We start from the raw sequence: 23,052 nt of genomic DNA, 5'->3' as shown, positions 1-23,052 counted from the left end.
TGGCCCGAGTTTGAAAATCTCCTTTCTCATTGCTTGCAGTCATACAAAAACATCTCCCTAGCTGCTCTAGCTCTTACATAATTGATAATTTATAAATCTCTAATGATTTAGAAGTTTTCTTAAAGTTGTCCAATAATAATAAATATGTTTATTCAAGCAGATCAAAAAGTCAGGCTGATCTTATTAATCTGTTTAACCAGTGCTGATAGCTGCATTATCTCCTTTTTAGCAGAGCTGAGGTTAAACCTCTGTAAATAGCTGTAAAATACACAAATGCTATTTTAGCAGAGGCTAAAGCCAGACTCAAAATGCAATTTGGCTTTGATAGCTACTGCCAGCCTCAAATGTGGATACCCAAGGAGAGGCAACAAACTCGCACTCTGTCTGTGCTTTCCTGCTTGTGTACAGAATAGATGGATTCTGCAGGGTGCAAAACATGAGGTGTAGCAGCATAACTCATGTACACACTGTTACTATTTATTATTGGTGAGGCTGAGGCATGCAAGCCAGTAAAGGAAATAGCTGGCACATCTTCATTAATTCCTTCTGGTTCTAAAGTAAGTAGTTTTCAGGAAATAATTCTCCAAGACCTTGGCTACACACACAGCGTATTTATTCAGAGTTGGCAGGGGCACCAGAAAACATATAGTTCATAGAGCCCTCGTTTTTTTGGATCCTGAAGGTGTTTATCAAAAATGATTTTTAGATAGATTAGAGCCACACACATGAACAGCACCATGCCAATGACAGTCGCTGTCTCCAAGCACTTCAGGTTTAATCATAACCCCTACGAATAAACTGCAGAAATTCCCCGATGGCATTAAGGGTTATTTTGAGAATGAGGAGACATCCACCTTAGCTTGGCAAGTGAATATTGGCTTCACAGGTTTTTTCCCTCCAAGTTACTTGAATATAACTATTATACTTTCTTCTGAATTGTAACTATTTGACTTGTGATCTCACAGATACTTTACTTGTTGCTTTGAGATCTAGTCATGACTAAACCCAGATATTTAGATATATATTCAGACTTTTTTATCTGAAAAATAGACTGAAAATCTTGAATATCAGTCTCTCTCATGAGATGTCCTGATTTCATGCATTACAGCAGGGCCAGAAATAACATGAGAACAGCTTTTCTCACAGTATTTCAGTAGTTCTTTTCTGGCCATTGCCAAAAGCAGGATGTGAAGACATGCACGAACATTAAAGCAAACTGTTATTAGAATAGTTCAAGTTCCTTTTGCATTGTGGTAAAAATTCGTGTCAATTTTCATTCTATTCAGTCTATTTCAACCCTTTCTGTACTTCAAAAATCCGTCAGTGTTTTTTCTTAATAAATCATTTTGTTAGCTTAAATGTGATTTGTGGGTTTCCATCTTTTTTCTTTTTCTTTTTAAACACAGGCCAAGGATATGACAAAGTCCTCAGACCCAAACTGCACATATGACTGTACACATAAATGTTGGCTATCCCACTGGCTATCCCATTGGCTTTGCAAGAATTCCTCACTGGTTTAATATTAAGCCTCCAATAAGTGTTTGTGGGATTGGGACAGAAGGTGCCCTAGGATGCCCAGGGAAAGACTGCAGCTGCCATCAGTGGGGATGTGCCCCAGGGATAAGGACAGATTCAGTTTCAAGTTTGCATAATTAAATGTTTTCCTTTAAAGCTGTCAACAGACTCAGGTGCTGGTCACCTCACAATCTTTCCACAAAGTAGCAAAATGGTATAAAGTGCACTGCTTCAGCTGCCTGGATGAACACTGGGAGCAAGTGCAAGCACAAAGCAGGGTCGTGGGCTGTTCCTGGGGGCTCCTCCCAGCTGGGATGTGCACTGGGCTGGCAGCTGTGGCAGGGATGGGGCAGATCCTGGTGCTGTGCCTGCTCCATCCTGGCAGATTGGCTTCTCCCAGACAGGGGCTCTCCACCTGCTCTGGAGTTGTGGTGGCATCAGGTGAGGTTACAAATCTCTCTGCAATGCAAGGTTTTCCAGATGTCTGAGCATGGGTGCTTCCTAGGGCACAGAGGAGCTCAGCTAAGCCCTTTTGGCCTTTACCTTCTCCACCAGGCATATCCCAGCCAGTTTTAATAGAACAGTGCATCCCTTATTGCCTAAGTTTGCTCTTCACCAACTCAGTTGGGAAAGGCACACAGGGATGTGGTGAGCAGCTTGTCAATGCAGCACCTGCAGGGACACCTGGCTGCCACTGGTGAGGAGCTGAGCACCTTGCCCACAAACTAGTCTCTAACCAGAGGGAAAGTGAACAGAATTTTGGATTACCCAGGGCAGCAGTGAAAGTCCAGATCTCCTGAAAGGATCTGTTCACTAACTGCAAACTTGGCATCACCACACAGCACCAGTGGTTGGCTCAAACACTTGGTGTCCTTAGGAGAGTTGTCACCCTGTCAGGTCCTGGCTGGAGAGGGTCTAGTCACTGCTGTAATAGAGAGGAGAGCTCTATTTTTTTGCTGATACTCTCCCCAAGGACAGCTGAGATATTAGTGTCTTACTGCAGATGGGTGAATCAGAGCGTGAAAATACCTGCCTGGCAAGCCAAGAGCTGTCAGGCCATTTACAGGATATAGTACAGGGTTTGCAGGTCCAGCCCTGGGATTATGAATCCTAGGATCTCAAATCTAGAGGGCACTTCAGGAGCAGCCAAATCCTAGAAGAGGATTTTGCTGTTCACCCTTCTAGGGACAATAACAGGACTAAAACCACCTGGCTACATAGTATTTGAACTGAATATTGATTTGCTTCTCAACATTTGTTGATTCTCCTTCAGTGTCCTAGAATATCTGCCTCCACTGGTTGGGATGCAGATATCTGGGAAGGAACAGATGGCCTTCTGCAGTGCACAAGTGACACACTGCTGGTTTTATTGAAGAAGCCTTTGAGGAGGACACCCACTGGGCCTCCTGTAGTTCAGAGAACTCAATTCTGAGATCTTTTTTTTCAATGTTGTAACAGTCACTGTCCTGTAAAAGGCTGCAGCTGGGATGTCTGGGCCCGCTTGGAGTGCTCTCTCCCAAAAAAAAGGCACTTTGATTTGTGCCTGTGTTTTTGTGGGAGACTCTCCATGGATTGAGCCACAAAGCCCCAGTTAAGGTAATTCTCTCTGGCATCAGCACTAGATAGCTTGCAATGAACATTTAGAAACCGTCCAAGGAATATGATTTCTTACACAAAAGATCCAGCTTTTTAAGGCTTTTACTCATGGACCTGCTTCAAGCAGTCCTCATGCCTCAGTCCTCCCTTGGATGGACTCTGCAGCCCTGGAGCAGGCAGCTGATAACACAGAAATGCTCGAAATGCCTGGAAAGGACACAGTCATGTCAATCGTCTCCAATGAAGGTAGCAGTCACAAACACATGGGTTTGCCAGAAGTGCCTGGCTAGCTCCAAGACGCTTTCGTTTGTTTGCATTGCTAATCTACCAGAGACTGAGACTGCTCGGAGAGATACCAAGCCTTTTGTGAGCTTTCTTTCACCCTGCTTCTGTTGGGATCTGCCGGACAGCAGCCATCTGAGAAGGTTTGGGAGACTGCATGGTTATCAGACTGAGACAGAAGGAAACAGTCTGAGCTGGAGGCAGGACAGCCTCTGCACATATTCATTCTTCAAGCCCTTTGGCTTCTCCCATGTCTCAGCAGCTTGTCAGGGCTGTCAAACTCAAGGTTTTGCTGCAGCAGGGTCTGGACAGGCTGGGGGAATGCCCTCCTGAGATGCATCCCCATAAAATTCAGTAAATGCTGTAACAGACAGAGGGCTTTTGGCTCACAGATCATGATGGGATCCCCACTACAAGAAAAATTTCTTTAAGGTTTTTTTAAGCCCTCTTCTCATAGCAGAGTACCATGAACTTTTGTATATTTATGGAAAAGGGAGCAGCATGAGAGTGGTATAGGCCACATATCCCTCTTCTGAGTAGATGCAGTGTTGATTTATGTCCCTTGTTGGCAAGAATGATTACCCAAAGTGGGGCTAGCTTTGGATCCTGGCAGCCTAGGTTGCCATTCCACTGTGCATGACCCCAAAATCTGTGTTTATCAAGCTAAGAAATTAAATCATCTTTCCTTGCTTCTTACTAAAGTCCTTCCTTAATAAAACCTTTCTTGCCACCTCACTTTCTTCCACACAGTGATGTGACTGACTAGCATCTCCCCTGCAGCTGAAGCTGAATCTGCTCTCCCCTGGAACCTGCAGCAGGGAGCCAGGTGAGAGGTAGAGAGCAGGAGCAGAGTCACGCAGTCCCATTGCTCCCAGAGCTGGAGCACGCTGGTACCTGCATGGCAGCTCAAAAAGTGGGAACCACTGAAAGCAACTCCTCCATCCCTCCCTTAGGCTTTCCTTGGGCAGAAGTGATATCCTACAATCCATGGCAGGAGTTTTTCTGCTGTTATTTATCGCCCAGGGCTGCCCAGGACAGTGTTCCTGCCATAGCAGGCTAGGTTTGCAGCACATCCTCAGTCAACAGGAGCTCTCCAGGGACAGCCTGCAGCCTCCCTTTGGCTCTCACTTTGCTGTTTTGCCATCATTTCGTTTGCAGAGATTCAAGGCTTATTTACCCAAATCACACTTGCCACTGGCCAAGGCAAAATGTTACCTGTCTCAGCAAAGTGAGATTTCACCTATTTTTGCTCAAACTTTATAGACTGAAACCTTGAAGGGGTACCTGCAGGTGGCAGCCACATTTTGTAACTGAATTCCCTCCACATTCTTGCTACTTTGTAAAACTGCTACTAGTTGATCACAGAAGCACAATCTTGTTACTTTGTTGGCCTGTTTAATTTAGAAATGTAAATCTCGTGGACTTCTGACAATTACTAACTTTCTCATTGGATTAAATTCTTAGACAGTTTTATTGATTCATTCTGCACGGTTTTCCAAGGTTTTCTTTGGCTGGGTCAGCTTTTCTAAACTGCCACTTAGAATTGCTATGAAAATATATGCCTCTGCATGCAGTGCACACCCCGCCAGATGCACGGTGGAAGCGCTGAGCCCAGGCTGCCTATCAGCCCCCTGCCCAGTGCTGTAGGGTGCTAACACCTCTGTTGGGGCTGCTGGTATTAGGAAACCCCACGGAGAAGCTCCGTGCTTGATCTCAGCTCTCAGGACTTAAACACTTATTTGAAGTTGCAAAAAGGTGCTTCACATCCCTGAAGCTGCTTGTGGATTTCAGCATTTTTGCCAGCACTTTGTGAGGCCCCAGCACCACTGTTGTGTTTTGTCCTAGTTGCAATAGCTGGCCATGACAATGGAATAGCTGTTCCAAGGCCACAAGGTTCCTCTCTCACATTTGCTTTCTCTGATGTCTCTCTGAGTCTTGCAACTTCTGAAGGGGCTGTGGTGCACTTGAGCCTGCATTTTCCCCCTCCCAGGGCAAGAATGTACATGGTAGAGTACACAGTGTTTTCCTCTTAAAGCTGAAATATATTTCAGCTCTTTGGGATGGTGGGTGTGGATGTGGCAGTCCTAGAGGAGAGGAGACACACGATTCAAATGCAGTTCTAGCAAAAGTTGAAGTGGTTTCTATTACACATTCCTACAAAGTTCAGAACAGATTAAGTGGTAATTAGATATCAGTAATTGCCAGTGGAACTAAAATCATAACACAGATCTCAGTAACTGTTGATTTAGAAATGTCCACAGTAATGAGTCTACAGCCATATTTGTAGAGCCTCAAGACTGGTGAAATGAACATGTCCACACAATGGAAGTGTCTTAGAGATACGTAAAAATCTGAAAAGCAACTTGAAGGGACTGGAAAGAGTTCTGGTTTGGTTTGTTGGGTTTTTTAAATGCTGAATTTGGAAGTAATTAGGCCTCAGTTTCTTCAGACAAATCATTTCTCTTTGTTTTGTAGTGCTTTTTTTTAATGCCGAGTTTGGAAATAATTAAGCCTCACTTTCTTCAGACAAATCACTCCTCTTTGTTTTGTACCTCTTCACGCCACATCAGATCCAGTGCTTGGCAGTCACCTATATTCCTTACTTGCTGTGCTGAAAAACATTCACCTAGTCATTACATTCTGGGAAGCATACCAAGGCTGGCCCACAGATGTCCGCTTTTCCAAATATTTTTCCTTTTACATGACACCCCACCACAGACAGTTGTGGAACGGGTTGGAAGGAGGCATCCATCTGACCATAACTTCTGTTTCTGAACATATTTTGCCCCTCATCTGCAAGTGCATATGGAACAGTTCTCTCCAAGAGTTGCTCCAGCTCCACTTTGAATATTTTCCTGCCTAACCTCACGCAGGGGTAAGGACTAGGTAGTCTGCTTTCTAAATGGTGCAGTTAAAAAAAAGTCAGCCATAAATGAGTTTAATGAAGGTCTGCAGAGCACGACTGGCAGCCATGGGGATGGAGAATTTCCCTATATTGGGCAAACACAGTGCAAAAAATATAAATCCTAGAGCCTCTGACTACTGCACCACTGTGACTGAGCATGGACAGCATGACTTTGGATATGAGAATGAAGCAATACTGATCTCTTCTCTCCAAATATTAGGAGCAGTTTTTCTTTTGAACTGATCGCCCCCTGGAAAGTGGGCAGAGAAGACTCGCTGCTTTAATACAGGATGCTGTCCTCCAGTGGGTCTCAGCTCGGCCCTAATCAACCCCAGTCCCATAACCAAGGTTTGCATAACTGCTGACCATCTACCACCAGCCTCCTTCTCCTCTTTCTTTTTGACTTTTTGAGTGTCTGTTTGTCCCAATATGTGTTCCCCCACCCTTCCGTCATTGGAAGGTTTAATGCTGAGTGAAAAACCACGAACAGCCTTTGAACGTGTTCTGCCAAGTCTCTTTACAGTACAATACTGGCAGGAGTAAAACTCTGGAGCCAGGCAAATATGCAAGCTTCATCACATTAAAGGAAGCAGAGCTGTACGGGTATTGCATCATTCTATGGCTTCCCAGACGTTGTTGTTATGTTTTCATTAGAGCAACAGAACTGCACTTGGTGCTTTCTGCTGAGGAGCCAAGGAGGCCCCAAAAGGCTGTCAACTGGGGAAGAGAATGCAGCAACTGGAAAGATGAGTGGTTTACTGCACTAATTTTATTGTGCAGCCTTTACCAGTTAGTGGTAGAGGGAACCAGCAACATGATCTGTGTTAACTTTTTTTTTAAAAGACACATAGCCAAATACTTATAACTATTTGCTTGTTCAAGACAAGTTATTTGGAAGTTTAACTACTACTGAATCAACCAACATTTTTCAGCACTAAATCATTTCAACTCCATATCATATGTTTTTAATTTTATCAGCATCTGTATTTTTTTAATTACCATTTTTATTAAAGCCTCTTTTTTTTTTTCCCAGAAGCAGGACACAGATCTCTAGTTTTTTAACTGGATATTAGAAGGTATGGTTCAAGGCTCAGCCATTGAAAGAAAACTCTGCTGCCAGACACAGCCACTGGAGCACAGGTGCTCCGCTTTGCTTTCTTGCCTTCACCAAACCTTTGCAGAAGTGGGCTGTGACACAGCACGGCTGGGCAAAAACTTACCACCATTACCAATTGCAAAGAACAATTTGGACCCCCAAGAGCTTCTTGGCCATTTCTCACCTAATGAAGAATGGAGAAGCTTTAAAGGCATTCAGGATGCTGGTGCAATGGGGAGTTGACCAAAAGCTGCTGGTTTATGACCTCTTGTTTCATGGTTCAGCATTAGTACAGTGTCATTCTTATGGTCCTTTTCCACCACACAGTCAAAGTAACAACAACCAAACATTTTGACTGGCCAAGTACTATCCTGTCACAGTATCAGGATTCCCAAATGATGGAAGAAAATGTGAGATTAGTGAAGATGGCTTTGTGTCTCTGCAGAACTACAGAAGTGGCAGGATTAGGCCACACCATATTGTATGGCAGCAAAAGTTAATGTTTCCTTACGTGCATTGATGAGCCTTTCAGAAGGAAAAAACTTCTGTTTAAAGTAGAATTGATCTCAGTTGTAAAAAACCAAGCAACTGAAGGGTCCTGTGCTCCATGCAGACCAGGATAAAAACACATAACCTGCCAATGACAACAACTGGAAAAGAGAAAGGAACTTGCCAACTGGAAAAGAGAAAGGAGCTTGCCAACTGAAAGGTGTCTGGCAGATAACACAAGAAGAAGTCAAGAGGATAAACACAAGCCATGGTGATGTTGTCCATGGAAATACTTCCCAGAAAGTCGTCTTACTGAACCGATAACTAGGCAAAGCACAAGTTACACTGAAAATTGCACTCAAGGAAAAGGTTAATGAAAACGGGTGACTTTTGGCTGCTTTCAATAGCCAAAGCAGCAAGATATTAAACACTGAGGAACACCACTGTTTAAAGAAGGGAGAGAACAATAATTGCCAAAACAAATTCCTTTAGAAATGGTGCAATGTAGCATGCCACTGCAAGGGCTAAGGCTGAAACATGCTGGTCCTGGCCTGTGCCAGGTCACTGAACAGTTCACAATTAGGCTGTCGGAACTAAAGAGAGGCCAAGATGCAGCACAGCCTCCTTCTGCTGTTCTGGATCCTGAGCAGTGTGTGGCAAAGCTTAAGTGGCTAAAGAAGGGACAAACCACAATTTGCAATTAGGGAGCAGTCAGCTTCTGACTCTGGAAATAAGCTCCACAAACAGCCTGTATGGAAATTTGAATTCCACTGCTGAAGAAACACATTACATGTCTCCATTGCAGTCATCCTGCTGTCATGTGTAAAACAAAGATTATTTTGGTGGAAATGTGCAAGAAACAACCATTTAATTTATTATGAGGTGAAATTCTTAAACTAACATATTATCTAGTTCAGCCTCCTGGGATGATTCACATCTGACCCTCAGCATCAGCAGCTCACTCAACTCACTTTAGGAGATGTGGAATGAAAGAGGTACCACGCTTTCATACAAAGTGATCAGTTAGCCTAAAGCAAATTACTGAGTCAAATCTCAAGACAGCCCTGTGAGTCTCAAGCTCATTTACTTTCCAAAGGAAAGTTTTGGTGATGGAGCAGAATAATAAAGCCCCTAATATATCACAGATTCCTTGCACCCAGGCCGTGAAGTTTATATTTCTTTAACAACTTGGAGACAATATCATGTGTCAGAGCACATGCACTTGTCATTAGCATGAACACTAAAAGGAAATGAACATAAATCCCAGATTCAAATGTGTAGTTTGAACATCCTGGGACAATTAAATTATTGATAATGGTTATCTGTCACCAAGCAATAAATCATAAAGTCATGGAGTAGTAGGAGAAAAGCTATCTTGCTGCTGACAGATGTGTAGACTGAAAGATGTGGTGGGCCTATAAGGTTCTAGAAAAAATTGCATAAAGGTGAAAGATTTCTTCTCTTGCTTTTTTTTCTTCAACTGTAGTACTTCCATACTCAAAACAACACTTTGTCATGACAACTTTTCTTACTTGGACCCCGTGTTTTCTGACAGTTTAATGTAATTGAGGAGCAAAGCTGACAATGAGCAGTCGGTGAAGAGCACGCCTGGCGTTGTGGCTGCCAGTTGGAGCATGGTGCTCTGAGCAGAGCTGGGAGCTGGCTCCTGAAACTGTGAACAGTGATGGATACTCCCTGCTGATGGTAACGGTAATGTAAATAAACTGGGGAAAAGGACATATTGCAAGCCTGTGAAATTACAGGAATCACATGGAGAAAACAAGGAGGGAGAACGAGCAGACGACAGCAAATGAACAGGGCAAAGCTTGACTCTCCCTTCCAAGTCACTACGTTTTTGCAGCTAAAATAATTTGTACATCGAATTGCTCTGCGCTGAAAATAATACTGAGCCCCCATACTCAGTATAACCCTATTTCCTAAGAGGCTACAGGTTTACACGGACAAGCAGCAGCTGGTGGAAAGAGCAAGGAGTGAAGGCATTTCCCTTCCAAGCATGGGAGCCAGGGAGGGGAGCTGGCTGGTGCCTGGTTATCCGCAGTGGGAATGCTGGGCCTGGGCGGCGGCAATGCCTTGGGTTGGTGCCAGGGCTTGAATAGGCTGGCGGGCACTGCCAGCAGGGTTGGAGGGCTGTGTGAGCAGCATGGGGGACCCAGCTTTGTGAGGATCCCTTTTCAGAGGGCTGCAGAGCCATGAAACTCAGCGCAGATCTGTGGACAAAGTGGAAGCTTTTCAAATGTACACGCTGTACTGCACTGCACAGAGGGGCCAGGGATCACATTCATTCATCCATTTTCCAACAACTAAATATCTCTATATTAATTACATGGAATCCACCAGTTTTGGCCAAAAAAAGATGTATTTTTTTAACACTGTTTCTTTGCCTTTGTGGTGATCTGTATCAATTTCAACAATTCTTCTCCTTTTACAGAACTTAAGAACTGCAGGCATGGTAAAGAAAACAGCACAAGTAAGTTAATTTAAGTCTGGGATTAACTGTCTGAGGTCTTAAAATAAAGGTTTCAGATTAACTACTTGGAGGCATAAGGGCTACCAGTGTGAGTGAGAATGGCAAACTGAGGCCATTTCATTGTCAAAACCATGACATTTATTGCCCTGGCACCTGTATCATAAAATTAAGCTTGCTTTAGAACTTATTCCATTTGAAATCCATGCTAAACAGTCAAGTGTGCCTTGAGAGGTCATGTTAAGGACAAGAGTTATTTTCAGGGAGTTTTTTTCCCCTCAACAGTTAGAAAAATAAGCTACCATTTTACGTGTTATTCATAAGTGAGACTGTGACAAACTATTTGTATCCACAGCTTCTCTCACAGAAAAGACAAAAATAAAATCAAGCCTCTTCTCTTTCAAATGGATTTGGCAATTAGCATTTATTTTAGAAGTATTTTTGGGTATAGCAATGAAGCATATGATACTACTACAGCTGTGACATCAGTATAATATTATAGACACGTTTATTCAAAATAACATACCAGGCCTGTGGGGCAGAGCTGGAGAATACCTAAAATAGCATTTACGTGGTCACTGGATGCTGATGGAGCTTGTGATGGACCCTGTGACTATGTTGGTGTTTGCACTGATCAAAAAATACTACTTGGATTGACATTTTGATCTCCACACTGTCAGCATCTGTCCATAGCTGGCTTCCTTTAAAATAGTCTCTACACCTTCCCTAAGGGCCCAGTGCAATTCTCCTTCTTCAGAACTGTGCAAGTCTTCCAAAATGAAATTTTAAATGAGCCTTCGTGTCTGCTTCAGAGAAAGCACAAATACAAAGGTGGATTGGCATTATGTCTTCCTTAGCTTCTGTCAGCAAGGAAGTTAGCTGCCTTGAGAAGTCATGCCAGTTGGAGGAAGATAATGAAATTACAAAGTGCTCCTAAACCAAGAAAATTGTTAATTATTAAGGGAAGTAAAAAAATAATTGAGAAGCGAGTCCTTGACAAATGCAAGTCATTTACATATTTGCTTTTTTTCATTTCTGTCAGCAGTCTGTGCTTGCAATTAAGACATTACTGATCTCAAAGGAATGCCTTAGCATTATTTGTTGAGCATGGTATGTACAGTGGGTCTGTAATTTATAATATCAATAATAATTACTGTGCTTTTTTGAAACCAACTGTGCTTCTGAGCATAATTTTATACAGAAAAATAAAGTACATCAATACAATGTTGTCTTCAGTTTAAAAATGAAAAAACATGAAAAGATTATGTGCAAATGTAAATCTAATATCCGATCCTTTATATAGAGCTGAGTTAAATGTGTTAATTAAAACACATTTCACCAGCTACTTACAAAATTAAGCACTATTTTGTTTGATGTTTGTAGAAATGGGAAATTCAGAGTGATGTCTATTGCTACAGCTGTTTGCAGTCATTGTATAACACCAGATGTGAGACTCATGTATCTGCATTTTCTGCTCTCCTGTGACTCACAAGTGATTAAACATGCAAAAGCATAATGAGAGGATGACTGGACAAGTTTATAATGCAGGGAATTGTTCAAGACATTCATAAATTGCTGCATAACCACACACACAGAGAAGGAAAATTTATTATAATGTCACAGATGAGCAAAAACATATCTACAATGAATAAAAATAAAAGCATATCAACTGTAGAAAATGTCTTTAACATATGTCTTAATTGATAGTCTTTTGAAGGATGCAATGTTAAAAGACACACAAAATTAGGTATGAGTGTTTTATCAAATCTAGGGGAGACAAACCAGTAACATAAAAACAAACGTAAGTTTCCACAGATTTGTTTTTATTAAATTATCATCAGATGGATGAGCTCTGCTATGAAATACAGATGCGAGAAGGAGTAATTGTATATTTAAATGTAGCTGAATTGCTAAACAAGTGTGTTGGTAAAAGCTGCTGAAGCATCAGCCATACTTTGCTTTTTCTGTTGCCAGAGCCAATCTGCGAATGTTTGCTATGCAACCAGCTGCTGCCTCCTGCAGAGCTTCATCTGCGGAGCCTACCATGGCCAGTAGGAGCTAGCAAAAACACAGAGGAGAAGAAAACAAATCAGTGTGCTTCTGTTTCAACAACATTCAAATCATATCTGGAACAACTGCATGAATTTACCCACAGACCTGATAAATAAAATGCTAACAATCATATTAACAACACTACATTATACATATGCATGTATCTACTACATGTCTACTTTTGTAAACATATATATATTAACATCCACATAAAAGTGCAAATCACATAACCTGTGAATTTATATTTTCATGTCTTATTTTCTGGTTATGGTCCCATGTCTGTCTACCGTTTGTGATTTGTATTTTTTTATTGTAAGTGAAACTGCACATGCTTTCTTGAGTCACAATTTTCCCCCCAAGGTACACCAATATCATTGTACATGCTCAAGATTTTTAATACACAGAGCCATGCCATGTTTTTTTTTGTTTTTTCTTTTTTGGTTTTTTTTTTTTTTGTGTGGGGGGGAGGGTTTCTTGATCATGAAACTGGATTCATGTGATGGACCTTTGTGTCCCATCAACTGCAGTAGGTTTCTTTACCGTCACAGCAAACCACTCAGGTTAAACATCTGGAAGGATAGAGATCTGGGCATATCAGTCATAAAAATTTGCACGTAAAAGTGAAAAACAAAAGCTAAAGAAAGGCACCAAACTTTTGGAGTTGATTCAGTTTCTCAGTCATGAGTAGTAGATCCTTTACTCTGTAAGTCACTCAAATTTTTCAGTAGAAATTCCCTGAGAGTAAGGTACTGTTCAACATGAGTATGACACAAGACAGGCCTTGGTGATAAAACATTTTTACATATCAGAAAACCATTCGTAATGGATTTGGATCTCACTTCAGTGTGATGCAAGTCAGTGATGCAACAGCAAATGCAATATAGCTGGAGAAGAGAAGACTCTTGCTTAGCTTAAATCAGCTCCATGCAACCCCCAGATTTCTGAAAATTTGCCAGGCTTAATGTGCGTTCAGGTATTTTGAAGCTCAGACAGCTCTAATTAAAACCTGTATTTTCAGTCTGCAATACTTAGGAATCTGTATTCACCCAAACAATGTTGAGTTAAACCACAGAGAAATCTGTTATCACTCAACTCTGGTGCATATTTTTCATACAGCTAAAATATTACACAAAATTATGAACTGCTAAATATAAAAGCATAAATTGAATGCAGACATCAAATTCATATGCTACCTTTTCCTAACCTTCCAGCAGTCGTGAGGCATGGGCCACAGCTGCACACATATGGCATTTGCTTAGAGAGATCAAAGCTTTTTGTACTTGAGGAAGTATTTGTGTTAGCCAAATGTACAAAACAAGCATCTTTCCAGTAACCTTTCACCCTTTGACCCCTACATGCAACATGTAAGTCTGCCTGTGATAGGTTTGAATTAAATCAGAAAGAGTATTATGTCAATTAAACATCAATGATAATTTTTTTCTAGCTAATCCGTCTTCTTAAAATTTCCACTACTGTAATCAGATGTCTAGGTCCAAGTACCTAGGTAGAATTATTAAAAAAAGAACACTTCTGAAAGGATATGCCAGAGTTAAAAAAGAAGAAATTATATGAGAAAGGTTTATGTTGCCATTTGTGTGTAAGACCTGGGCCAGGGTCAGCAACCAGAGAAATCAGTAGAAGGTTCACCAATGACTTCAAGTGGATGTAGGACCAAGAGAACCACATGTCTACCTGTAATGATAAAGCTGCTCTAAAAAGCAGAAAGACCAGAATGCAAGTCTTATCAAATACTTAACTTCTATTTTTTCAGAAATACTGCTGGATGAAGATATTTCTTCTTTGCCATTTGCAACAAGCTGATTTCTCATCAGCTTAAATTACTAAGTGATTCTTTGGGTGTCTTGCAACTTGTGCAACATACAGAAGAAAACTGCTATTGATCCTTCATATTCCTGACTCAACCCAAAAATATATATGCACATACCATTCATGTGGTGGTTTTGGAAAAGCTCTAGGTTTTAAATTTGGGGCAAGGAAATGATATACCTTATGTGATTATTCATTGCATCTTCACAGATCTAATACAAGGGGTTTTTTTTGGCGTAGTGACTGTGGAACTCTAACATCCACAATAATTTCACATAAGACTTGTATCCACGTGTAAGAGCAGATGTTCATCAAAAAAATAGTGTTTCAGATACATTATCTAGTAGGAACATAGGAAAAAACAAAAATCGACCTTTGCCTTTATTATGACTACATGTTAGGTAGGACTCAATTCAAGGTTAATGATCTCTTATTTTAGCCATCACTTCCTTCTAGGTTCAGAAAACATAGAATAGATATTTTTCTGCCATTTTCCATGGAGAACTCAATATTAAGCAATGACAATAGCTGTAGGGGAGGGACTGTGCTCTTTATTGCAGGTGCATTTTGGAAAACCAGGGTGATGCATTAGACACTGCTTCAAAGGACCCAAATAGATGCCTAAAGAATTAGTGATACAAATGCAACCAGTACAAACACCAGTTTTTACAAAGGTGTCAAATACTGATTCTTTTCCTTGAGTTCACAGGATCAAGGGTCAGTTTCTCTCTAATTTGCTGTTCTTCTAAATCACTTGCCAGTGGTAACATCTGCAAGAACTGCCACGTCATACCAAATCCAGTACTACACTGTGTCTCAGGATTTTCACAGTAAGACTTCAAAGGACTTTTCTTGGAAACACTGCCCAATACAGTAGCTGCCTCTAAGGACTGAGGATATACAGCAACATTTGTCAGTTAACCTACTCCTTTTGTGCTAACAAAAAGACAGCTGAAGAGAAGATTATCAAAAATGCAAAATATTTCAATAGCAGTAAGTAATTCTGTATTTAGGAATCCAACTTTGAAGATTTTTATATAAATCCTGCCTTAAATGAAATAAAAATCTATTTTTTTAAATAAACCAAGACATTTATAATTCTTTCACCTCCTGATTATCACTCCTTAACCCATTTGTGGGTTCAGTTCCATTTCCTGGCAATTTGGGACATTCAATTCAGGTATGGAAATGTATTCATAGATGGAATACACAAACTTCATCCACAGATTAGGTATATTTGACAAGTCCAAGAAATTTTTTTCCTTTTTTTTTTAATTCCAATGTGCTAGTGCAATATGACATGTCATTTTTCTTGATATAATGCTCTTGAACTCCATGTATCCCTTCCCTTTACTGTTCAGGTATTGTTTTCTGACACATGTAAATGTTAACAGATGTGAGAAGCAGTAAAAAAGCATGTGGTATAAATGCTTCTTTCTGGCACATAAAAGGCACTTTCCATAGACAGAGAAAGCGTTTGCAGCACCATGTAGCCTTCATTTTCTGTTGGCAGGTATCTATATTCTAAGGCTAGAGTCCAATATTTTTGCACAGTTTGCACGTCATACCAGTAAATAAGCACAAATACAAGCTGTTTGGACAACGTGCAGGGCATATGTAGCATTTCTGGATTCCAAAAGCAGTGCACAGCCAAATCATTTAAATATTCAGGATAATTAAGAGTTTGCTATCACTAACCCAGAATTGTGACACTAAATTATGACAACACAATCACGGAGTAATTCAGAACAGAGGAGATCTCAGGAGGTTTCTGGCCCAGTGTCATGCTCAAAGCAGAGTAAGATACAAGGTTTAACCGGGTTGTCCAGAGTTTTTAAGTCTGATCTTGAAAAACTTCAAGGCTAGAGATGGCACAAAATCCTTTGGCAACCTATTGCAATGTTTGACTGACCCAGTAGAGAAAAAAGTGTTCCCTGTGCTCAGTTACTCTGGATTTAGTTCATGCTCATTGTTTCTCATCCTCTAACCATGCATCACTGTGAAAAGCCTACCTCCATCTTTTTGATGACTGAACTCCCTGTAGGAACTGGCAGGCTGCTATTTAGTCCACTTAAAGCTCTCCCTTCTCCAGGATGAAAAAGCCCTGTTTCCTTAGTTTCTCCTCACAGAGTAAGTGCTCCAGGTCCTGACCATCCTGGTGGTCCTCTGCTGAACCTATTATGATTTACCATATCTTTCCTACAGCAGAAGCCAAAGCTGGGTGCAGTATTCAAGGTAGGATCTTAATGAATACTAATGGCAACAATTACTTCCCTCAACCTCCTGGCTGTGCTCCTGCTGCAAGCCCAGTGTTGTGACTTCTTTGCTGTCAGGACACATTGCTGGCTAATGTTCTGCTTATCTACAAAAACTCCACACCCTTCTCAGTAAAACTGCTCCTCAGGATGTCAGTCTCTAGCCTGTATCACAGCAAACAGTGATGTCTTTCCAGAATTTTTCACTTCTACAAAAGAAGTAGCCCAAGGGGATTTAAAGGCAGAAAAAGGTAAGGTAAGTTTTGTACCAACAAACCCTAAATCTGAAAAAATCTCAGATGATCTCCATGTACTGGTTACAGTAACTTACTTTCCTTCAGTCACAGTCTCTGCAGCTTCCAGACTCAGAGGGGGGAAGAGGAAGCATAGGGTCTGATGTTTTCAGGAAGTATAGAGGTTTGCATGAAATAATCTTTAAATAAGGGATTAGTCATGTGATGTGTCCACAAGAAGTTTTCTAAACCAATGGAAAGTGTAGAACAAGGTTGTTGGAAGGAGGCCCCCCTGCTCACAAAAAACAGATAAAAGATCAGCCTATTTAATACTCCAGAGTCCTGTGAACATGAAGAAAATTATGAATAAAGAATAACTATATAAAAAAATACTTAATGCCCTTTTTGTTCTGGCTTCTTCAGATTTTCTGCTCTGTAAAACAAATCTTATTTGAATTTTTCTAATCAGAAGGAAATATGGACAAACTCCTTCAACAAGATTCATATCTATACTGGGAAGCTAGTCAGAGTTCACATAGAGCTTAAAATTCCTGGAACTAAAGACATACACTTCAGTATAACATCTTGTAGATTGACATAGCATTTCCAGTTAGTGGCAGGACTTGCTTTTTTTTTCCCCCCTTCAAATTTAGATTTAGTATCTGGCTTCTTTTACATGCAACATTTCCTGAAGGATGCTAAATTTCTAGCACTGTGATTTTCTAATTGCGTAACACTTCTTTTTAAAAAAAAGACATTTTTCACATGTTTTTTATAAATCTAACCTAAAAGAAAAAAGAATACTTTAAATAAAAGCATATGGTAGAAGCTTATCCAAGAAAGTATCAGTCTAGATCCAGCCAGCATTTTCTAACTTTCAACACCATATTGCACACTGGAAAATATTAAAGCACCTAGTTTGAGTGTTACGTTACACATATTCTTATGAAAATACTTTTCATAAAATTAAATTATAAATAATAAAACACACTCCACAATCAAAGCATAATGAAGGTTAAGCGAAGTCACTGTTTCTAAACTCAAATTCAGGCCAATTTCCTGATTTCTCTTTTCAGCTAAATGAAAGGGTGAGACAACATGTACCATATCCAGACTTTTAAGAAGATGCTCATGTTAGTTCTGGAGTGTCTTGGTTTTGGTTTTTTTTTTTCCCTCAGGTGGCACAAAGAAAATAGATTTCAAACTAAAGTCCCATGTACCAGGGAACACTCTGAGCTAGCAGCTGTACAAAATCCACTACAAAGAACATCCAGTAAAGGCAAAAGATGGGCAGAGCTGCCACTCACTGTGCTGATTACCTCTTGCAGAGGGTCTGTCCTCCCTGGGACTAAAGTCAGAGCAACCCCTGGTGCAGCCTAATTCACTTCTGAATGTAAAGAGGTGAAACTGAAGCTCTCTGGCTGGGGTGGGAGACATTCTGGGAAGATTACACCTGGCTTTTTTTTCTTTCTTGTCCTATTTCTCTCTTTTCTCTTTCCCATGAAACACATCTCCATTCTGGCAGCCATGGGCGAAGCACAACAACCTCTTGGAATCACTCAAGAATGGTTGGGGGGGAATGAGAAGGTCCAAAGGATGCAGCTTGGGCTAAGGTACACCTAATGTAGTGGTGGCCAGTAGGCTGGCCAGGAACTGTCTCTTCTTTCTCATCTTTCCTTTCCTCCCTCAGAAAACCAGTGAAAGAGTGCAGGAGCCAGAAAACCTGTGCAGTAACTCCTGCAAAGAGGTGCAGGCCTTCAAGTTAGGATAAGAACAAACTTGTCTGCAGTTTGTTGTGCACTTAAGCCATCTCATCTATTTCAGGACTTAGGACAGATGATTTGTCTTTGGCAAGTCATTTTTTCTATGTGACTGCCTGTGACAAAATGACTGTTGTCACGATGAATCCCATAAAATTCCAGGAAATGAGGGAAAAAGAGGAGTAGGGCTTGATAGTTTTAGTGAAGGATTCTGAACATATGATTACTGGTACCTTACCATGAGATATTTACTATTTAGTTAGAATAAACAGCTTCAGTGAGCTACAACTGATTTTACATCCTGATAGATTTGAACTTTAAATTCCTTCTGGGTACAGCTTCATTTTTCCATTTTTCCTACCTGCTGTCTGTCCATTTTTGTCAATTTTGTGTAGTCTTCTCCTATGTTACAACTCAATTGAAAGGCATTTGGGACAAGGGCCATATTTCTTCAACATCTGAATGGGAGCAGCACTCTTGAAAAGAAATCTCTTGAGCACACAATAATAGCATACAAAATAAGAATATAGTTGCCATATTCTCCGATAAGGTTAAATGTTGCATTGCATTACTTTGGAGAAATACATGCAACCTTAATGCCTAAAGGGAATTATAATATGGTATACACACCCCCACTTGCAAATGCTTATATAGCTACAAAATGTGCATAAACTGTACAGCTCTCTCTCCACTTCATCTGTTTTATTGTCTATTTCTCATACAATTATTTAGAGAAGGATTCCCTCCTTCTCTGCAAAGACATAATAGATGGGCAGAGAACTGTGAATATCAGTGACAAGGAGAAAGTCAACAAAATGCCAAATGGTGAAATGTAGAATAGTTTAAAAACTGCAAATTTGCAGAACACTTTAAAATGCACTAAGTGTAAAGGTTTTCCCATCTCAATTTGCTACTTAGAGGATTTCAGAGGAATATTGACAGCTCTTTCAGGTGTAAATCTAGCTAAATATAAAAATATAATGCGAAGGTGAAGTAGCTAAATAAAACTAGTCATCAAAATTATTTCTAATCTTTGTTTAAAAGGTACGATTATATGTAACCAGTTGGAGACCTCAAAGGCAGACAGCTTGAATCTACATTCAGCTGTAAGATGTTTGGGCAATATTAAGAAAGAATTCAATCATCATGAACATTCCAATATACAAAAAGTCTTATGGGATATGAAATTCATCCCACAAAAAACAATACGCAGATCTGATAATCCAAAAGTGATGAAGCCTGGGGTCTCACAGCATATTTTTACTTGAACCATTTTCTGTATTTTATTTATATTTCATTGTAGTTTTCAAAAGAAGATTAACATATAAAAGGCTTTTGGTGGCATAGAGAGAATAAAGAAATTTTTCTTCATTTCAATAGAGTGCCATTTCAAATTTTTTTTCCCATTTCACTGGAAATTAACTTAATTAAGATGAAATGATAATCCTGCTTACTCACTAGACAGAATGGACATTCAAAAAAGTAAACTTATGTCATGGATGTCCCTTTCATAATTTACTTTGGCTCAGTAGCATGCTGGGGACTCTCCTTCCTTTATATCACTGCAAGCCTGATCAATCTTTCTTTTTTGTATTTCCTGCTCCTTCTCCATACTTACCTGCTTTTTCACACCTTGTTTTCCTTTTCATTTTGCAGGAGCATGACTTTTACCTTTCCTTTCCTTTCCTTCTCAAACATTACTGAGGAGGTAGTATAGGAAATTGAGAAAGAATTGCTAATTCAGTTTTGTTTTTCAAATTTGTTAACATTACTATGGATATGAACACTATAACTTTGTCTATCTCTAGCAATCATATGAAGATTATATGAAAGTTAATCAGGGGCAATTGCAAACTAACTATCAGCAGCAAAAAAAATGAGGTTTGAGCTGTCCATTAACCCTGACATTCTGAAGGGTTCTGCCTGAGTTCTTAGCAATGCCCTGAAAACATGATATGGTTTTTTTCCTCTCTGGTTTGTCTGATATTCCAGAAATGCACTCTAACTATTCTGTCTTTGAAGACAACACTGAACTTCAGTAAATGGACACTACAGTTTCCAGACTTGTGACAAGTTTTGCAATGTTTCTCTCAAGTGCATCTTATCCTGAGAACAGGGATCTGAGAACACAATCTGACTGTAACAGTATTTTAAAGTATGTTAGATCTACTGGTATGCGTGAACTGACTTCAAACTCTTCTGTGTTCAATTGCAAGTACTGATTTTGATCTCTAAAGTTAATATAGCTTTAGGTCAATGGTCTAAGGGTCTGTCTCTCTTCCTATATACGATCATTATAATCAAAACCAGTGAAGTGCTTTTGCTAGTAAACCTTACATATCAAAGTCTGGGGATAAAAGCAGGATGTTCTCCCTGTGAATTTGTACAATAGCATTTATTTGAAATAAGGAGCCAGGGTATTTTAAAGCTGGGGTTTTTTGTGTTCTATAGTCTTATGTTTTAAGATGTGGAGGTGGCAACAGTGCATACATTTACATAAACTGGAAGATGAGTGGTACTGTTCTATGATCTGATTTTAGACTAGTAAATGTACTAGAAAACGTTCAATTAGAACAAAGGGTAAATAAATGAATAGATGGTATGAACAAAGATCAGCTCTGTTCATACAACTTCATCACATTCATCGCATGAATCTGAATGTGATGAAGCAGGAAAAGATCAGGGGCTGTTCATGGGCAAAGGTACATGTATAGTCCACATGTTCATTCATATTGGTAGGTCTAAATGTATGAGATCAGAAAATTAAATATATGATATCATTTACTTCTCAACATTCTCAAACTGCTTTTTTTTATTATTAGAGAAAAACATAATGAATTATTTTATACTAAGGAGACAACTTCCTATAATTAACCCAAATTTCTTTATGAACAATCTGCTCAGTTGTCAAAAAATGTATTTACAAGTGCTCGAAATCTGTGTGCTTTGTTAAAGTCTGTGTTGTGGAAAAACATTACCATGTACACTTATGGTGACAGATAAATGCTTTGATTTTTTGGTGATTAAAACAAAGGGAGTTGCTTGAATTAGCTCTCCAATCAGGCCAAAGTATTAAACCATAGTATTTATGATTTGCATACAGTTCTACAGAGAAGAGTTAGATGTTTTTTTAAAAAACAAGCAAAACATGTCTCCACAGCCACTCAAGGACTCTGGCCACAAGGTGCCAAACAAAGTGCTTGAATGGCTTTTAGATTTTGGAAGTTTTGTGATATCAGAGACTTTTGAAAATACTGTGTAGCATGCAAACAAGCAAGCAGTAATACCTGTCTGACTTCTGTATGCCAGCCAGGAAATACTAGAGGCCTTGATCTGCTTCCTTCCCTCTCTAAAGATGTAACTATGAAGTAGGGAATGAAAAATTAATTAATAGAAGTTAAATTTAAAACTTTACTCTGTTTGGAGCAAAAGCGTGTTCCTCAATTTTTTTTTTTAATTAACTTCTCAACTTCAATTGGAAGCTTCAAGTTTTGGAAATGTTTTTGGCTTATTCATTTGCTTGGGCTTTTTTATTTCTATAAAAAGAAAGTTATAGTTGTGCTTGGGCAAGTGGAGGTTGTACCACCTGCATAAAAGCTCTGCTAAAGCTGGTTAAAGCATGCGGGGGAAGATGTGAAAATTAATTTTCTAAAACCATGCAACTCTGTGCTTTAACATAGGAAAAAAAAATCATGTGAACCTTCTATCTGAATGCTACCACTGCAAAAGGTAAAAAGAATCCCAATTTAAATCTGGTGTAGTGGTTACTTTGTCTGTTGGGTAGAATGAAATTGTTGGAGTTAACCAGCTACCCAAAACATTATTTCACAATACTAGTGCAAGCACAAGAACATTACTGACAACATGTTGGGCATTCTTGGGTCAGTATGTTTGGGGCACTCTGCCACCTAATAAAAATGGTATGTGGAAGATGGTGTAAGAGAAAGTACTCCTCCCACATGGGGAATGTATTTGCTTCTTCATCAGCTCCCCACTCAAACATTTAAACAGTGCATCATGGGCTCGATTCATGATAACAATTAAGGATCTTAACATCCTTCTCTGAACAGGAGCATCTTTATGCAGAATATTGTAAAATTTGTAAAAGAGTGGTTTCTCAAAATACAATCCCCTCATATGCATTTCTGCTGCGGAAGAATTAAACAGACTAGCAGTTTCTTCTCCCACTCCCCAGTATGTCAAAAAAAAAAGTAAAGATAAATAACTCCTACATTTAACTGCAAATTTTATGAGGATTCTTGGATTATGAGACCAAGAGTAGAAAGATTAACAGAAACAGCCTGATCAATCAGAAGTAAATTCAGGGCTTCACGGTGTCCCTAACAGTATCTTACATTGAAAATTTTTCTGTCACATTTTTTTGCAAGGACTTTATTGCCTCACCCAAACATATGGTTTTCAGTTCTAACCAACAGTTACTGGCAGTCCCTCTACATCTGCTGCACGTGTAGTGAGCAAAACTGTTCAGTGTGGTAAATCCATGAAAGGGAAAACTTTGCACTGAGCTGTGATGTATTTGCACAGGAGATTTGACCT

General features: G+C 39.8%; 1 protein-coding gene across 1 annotated transcript in view; it reads right to left on the bottom strand.

Annotated features, from left to right (window-relative positions):
- Positions 1–11,958: 11,958 nt before the first annotated feature.
- The window catches only part of ODAD2 (outer dynein arm docking complex subunit 2), a 73,488-nt gene continuing 62,394 nt past the window's right edge, over positions 11,959–23,052 (bottom strand). The window contains 1 exon segment of the mRNA XM_085050451.1: positions 11,959–12,426. Within this exon segment, the coding sequence (XP_084906577.1) occupies positions 12,313–12,426 (114 nt within the window). The 3' untranslated portion in view covers positions 11,959–12,312.

The sequence above is a fragment of the Lichenostomus cassidix genome, chromosome 2 (genome assembly GCF_008360975.1).
Source record: "Lichenostomus cassidix isolate B80296 chromosome 2, HeHo_3.0, whole genome shotgun sequence".
NCBI classification, from domain to species: Eukaryota; Metazoa; Chordata; class Aves; order Passeriformes; family Meliphagidae; genus Lichenostomus; species Lichenostomus cassidix.
Note: the sequence above shows the minus strand (reverse complement) of the source record. Positions and strands in the feature narration are given on the sequence as shown.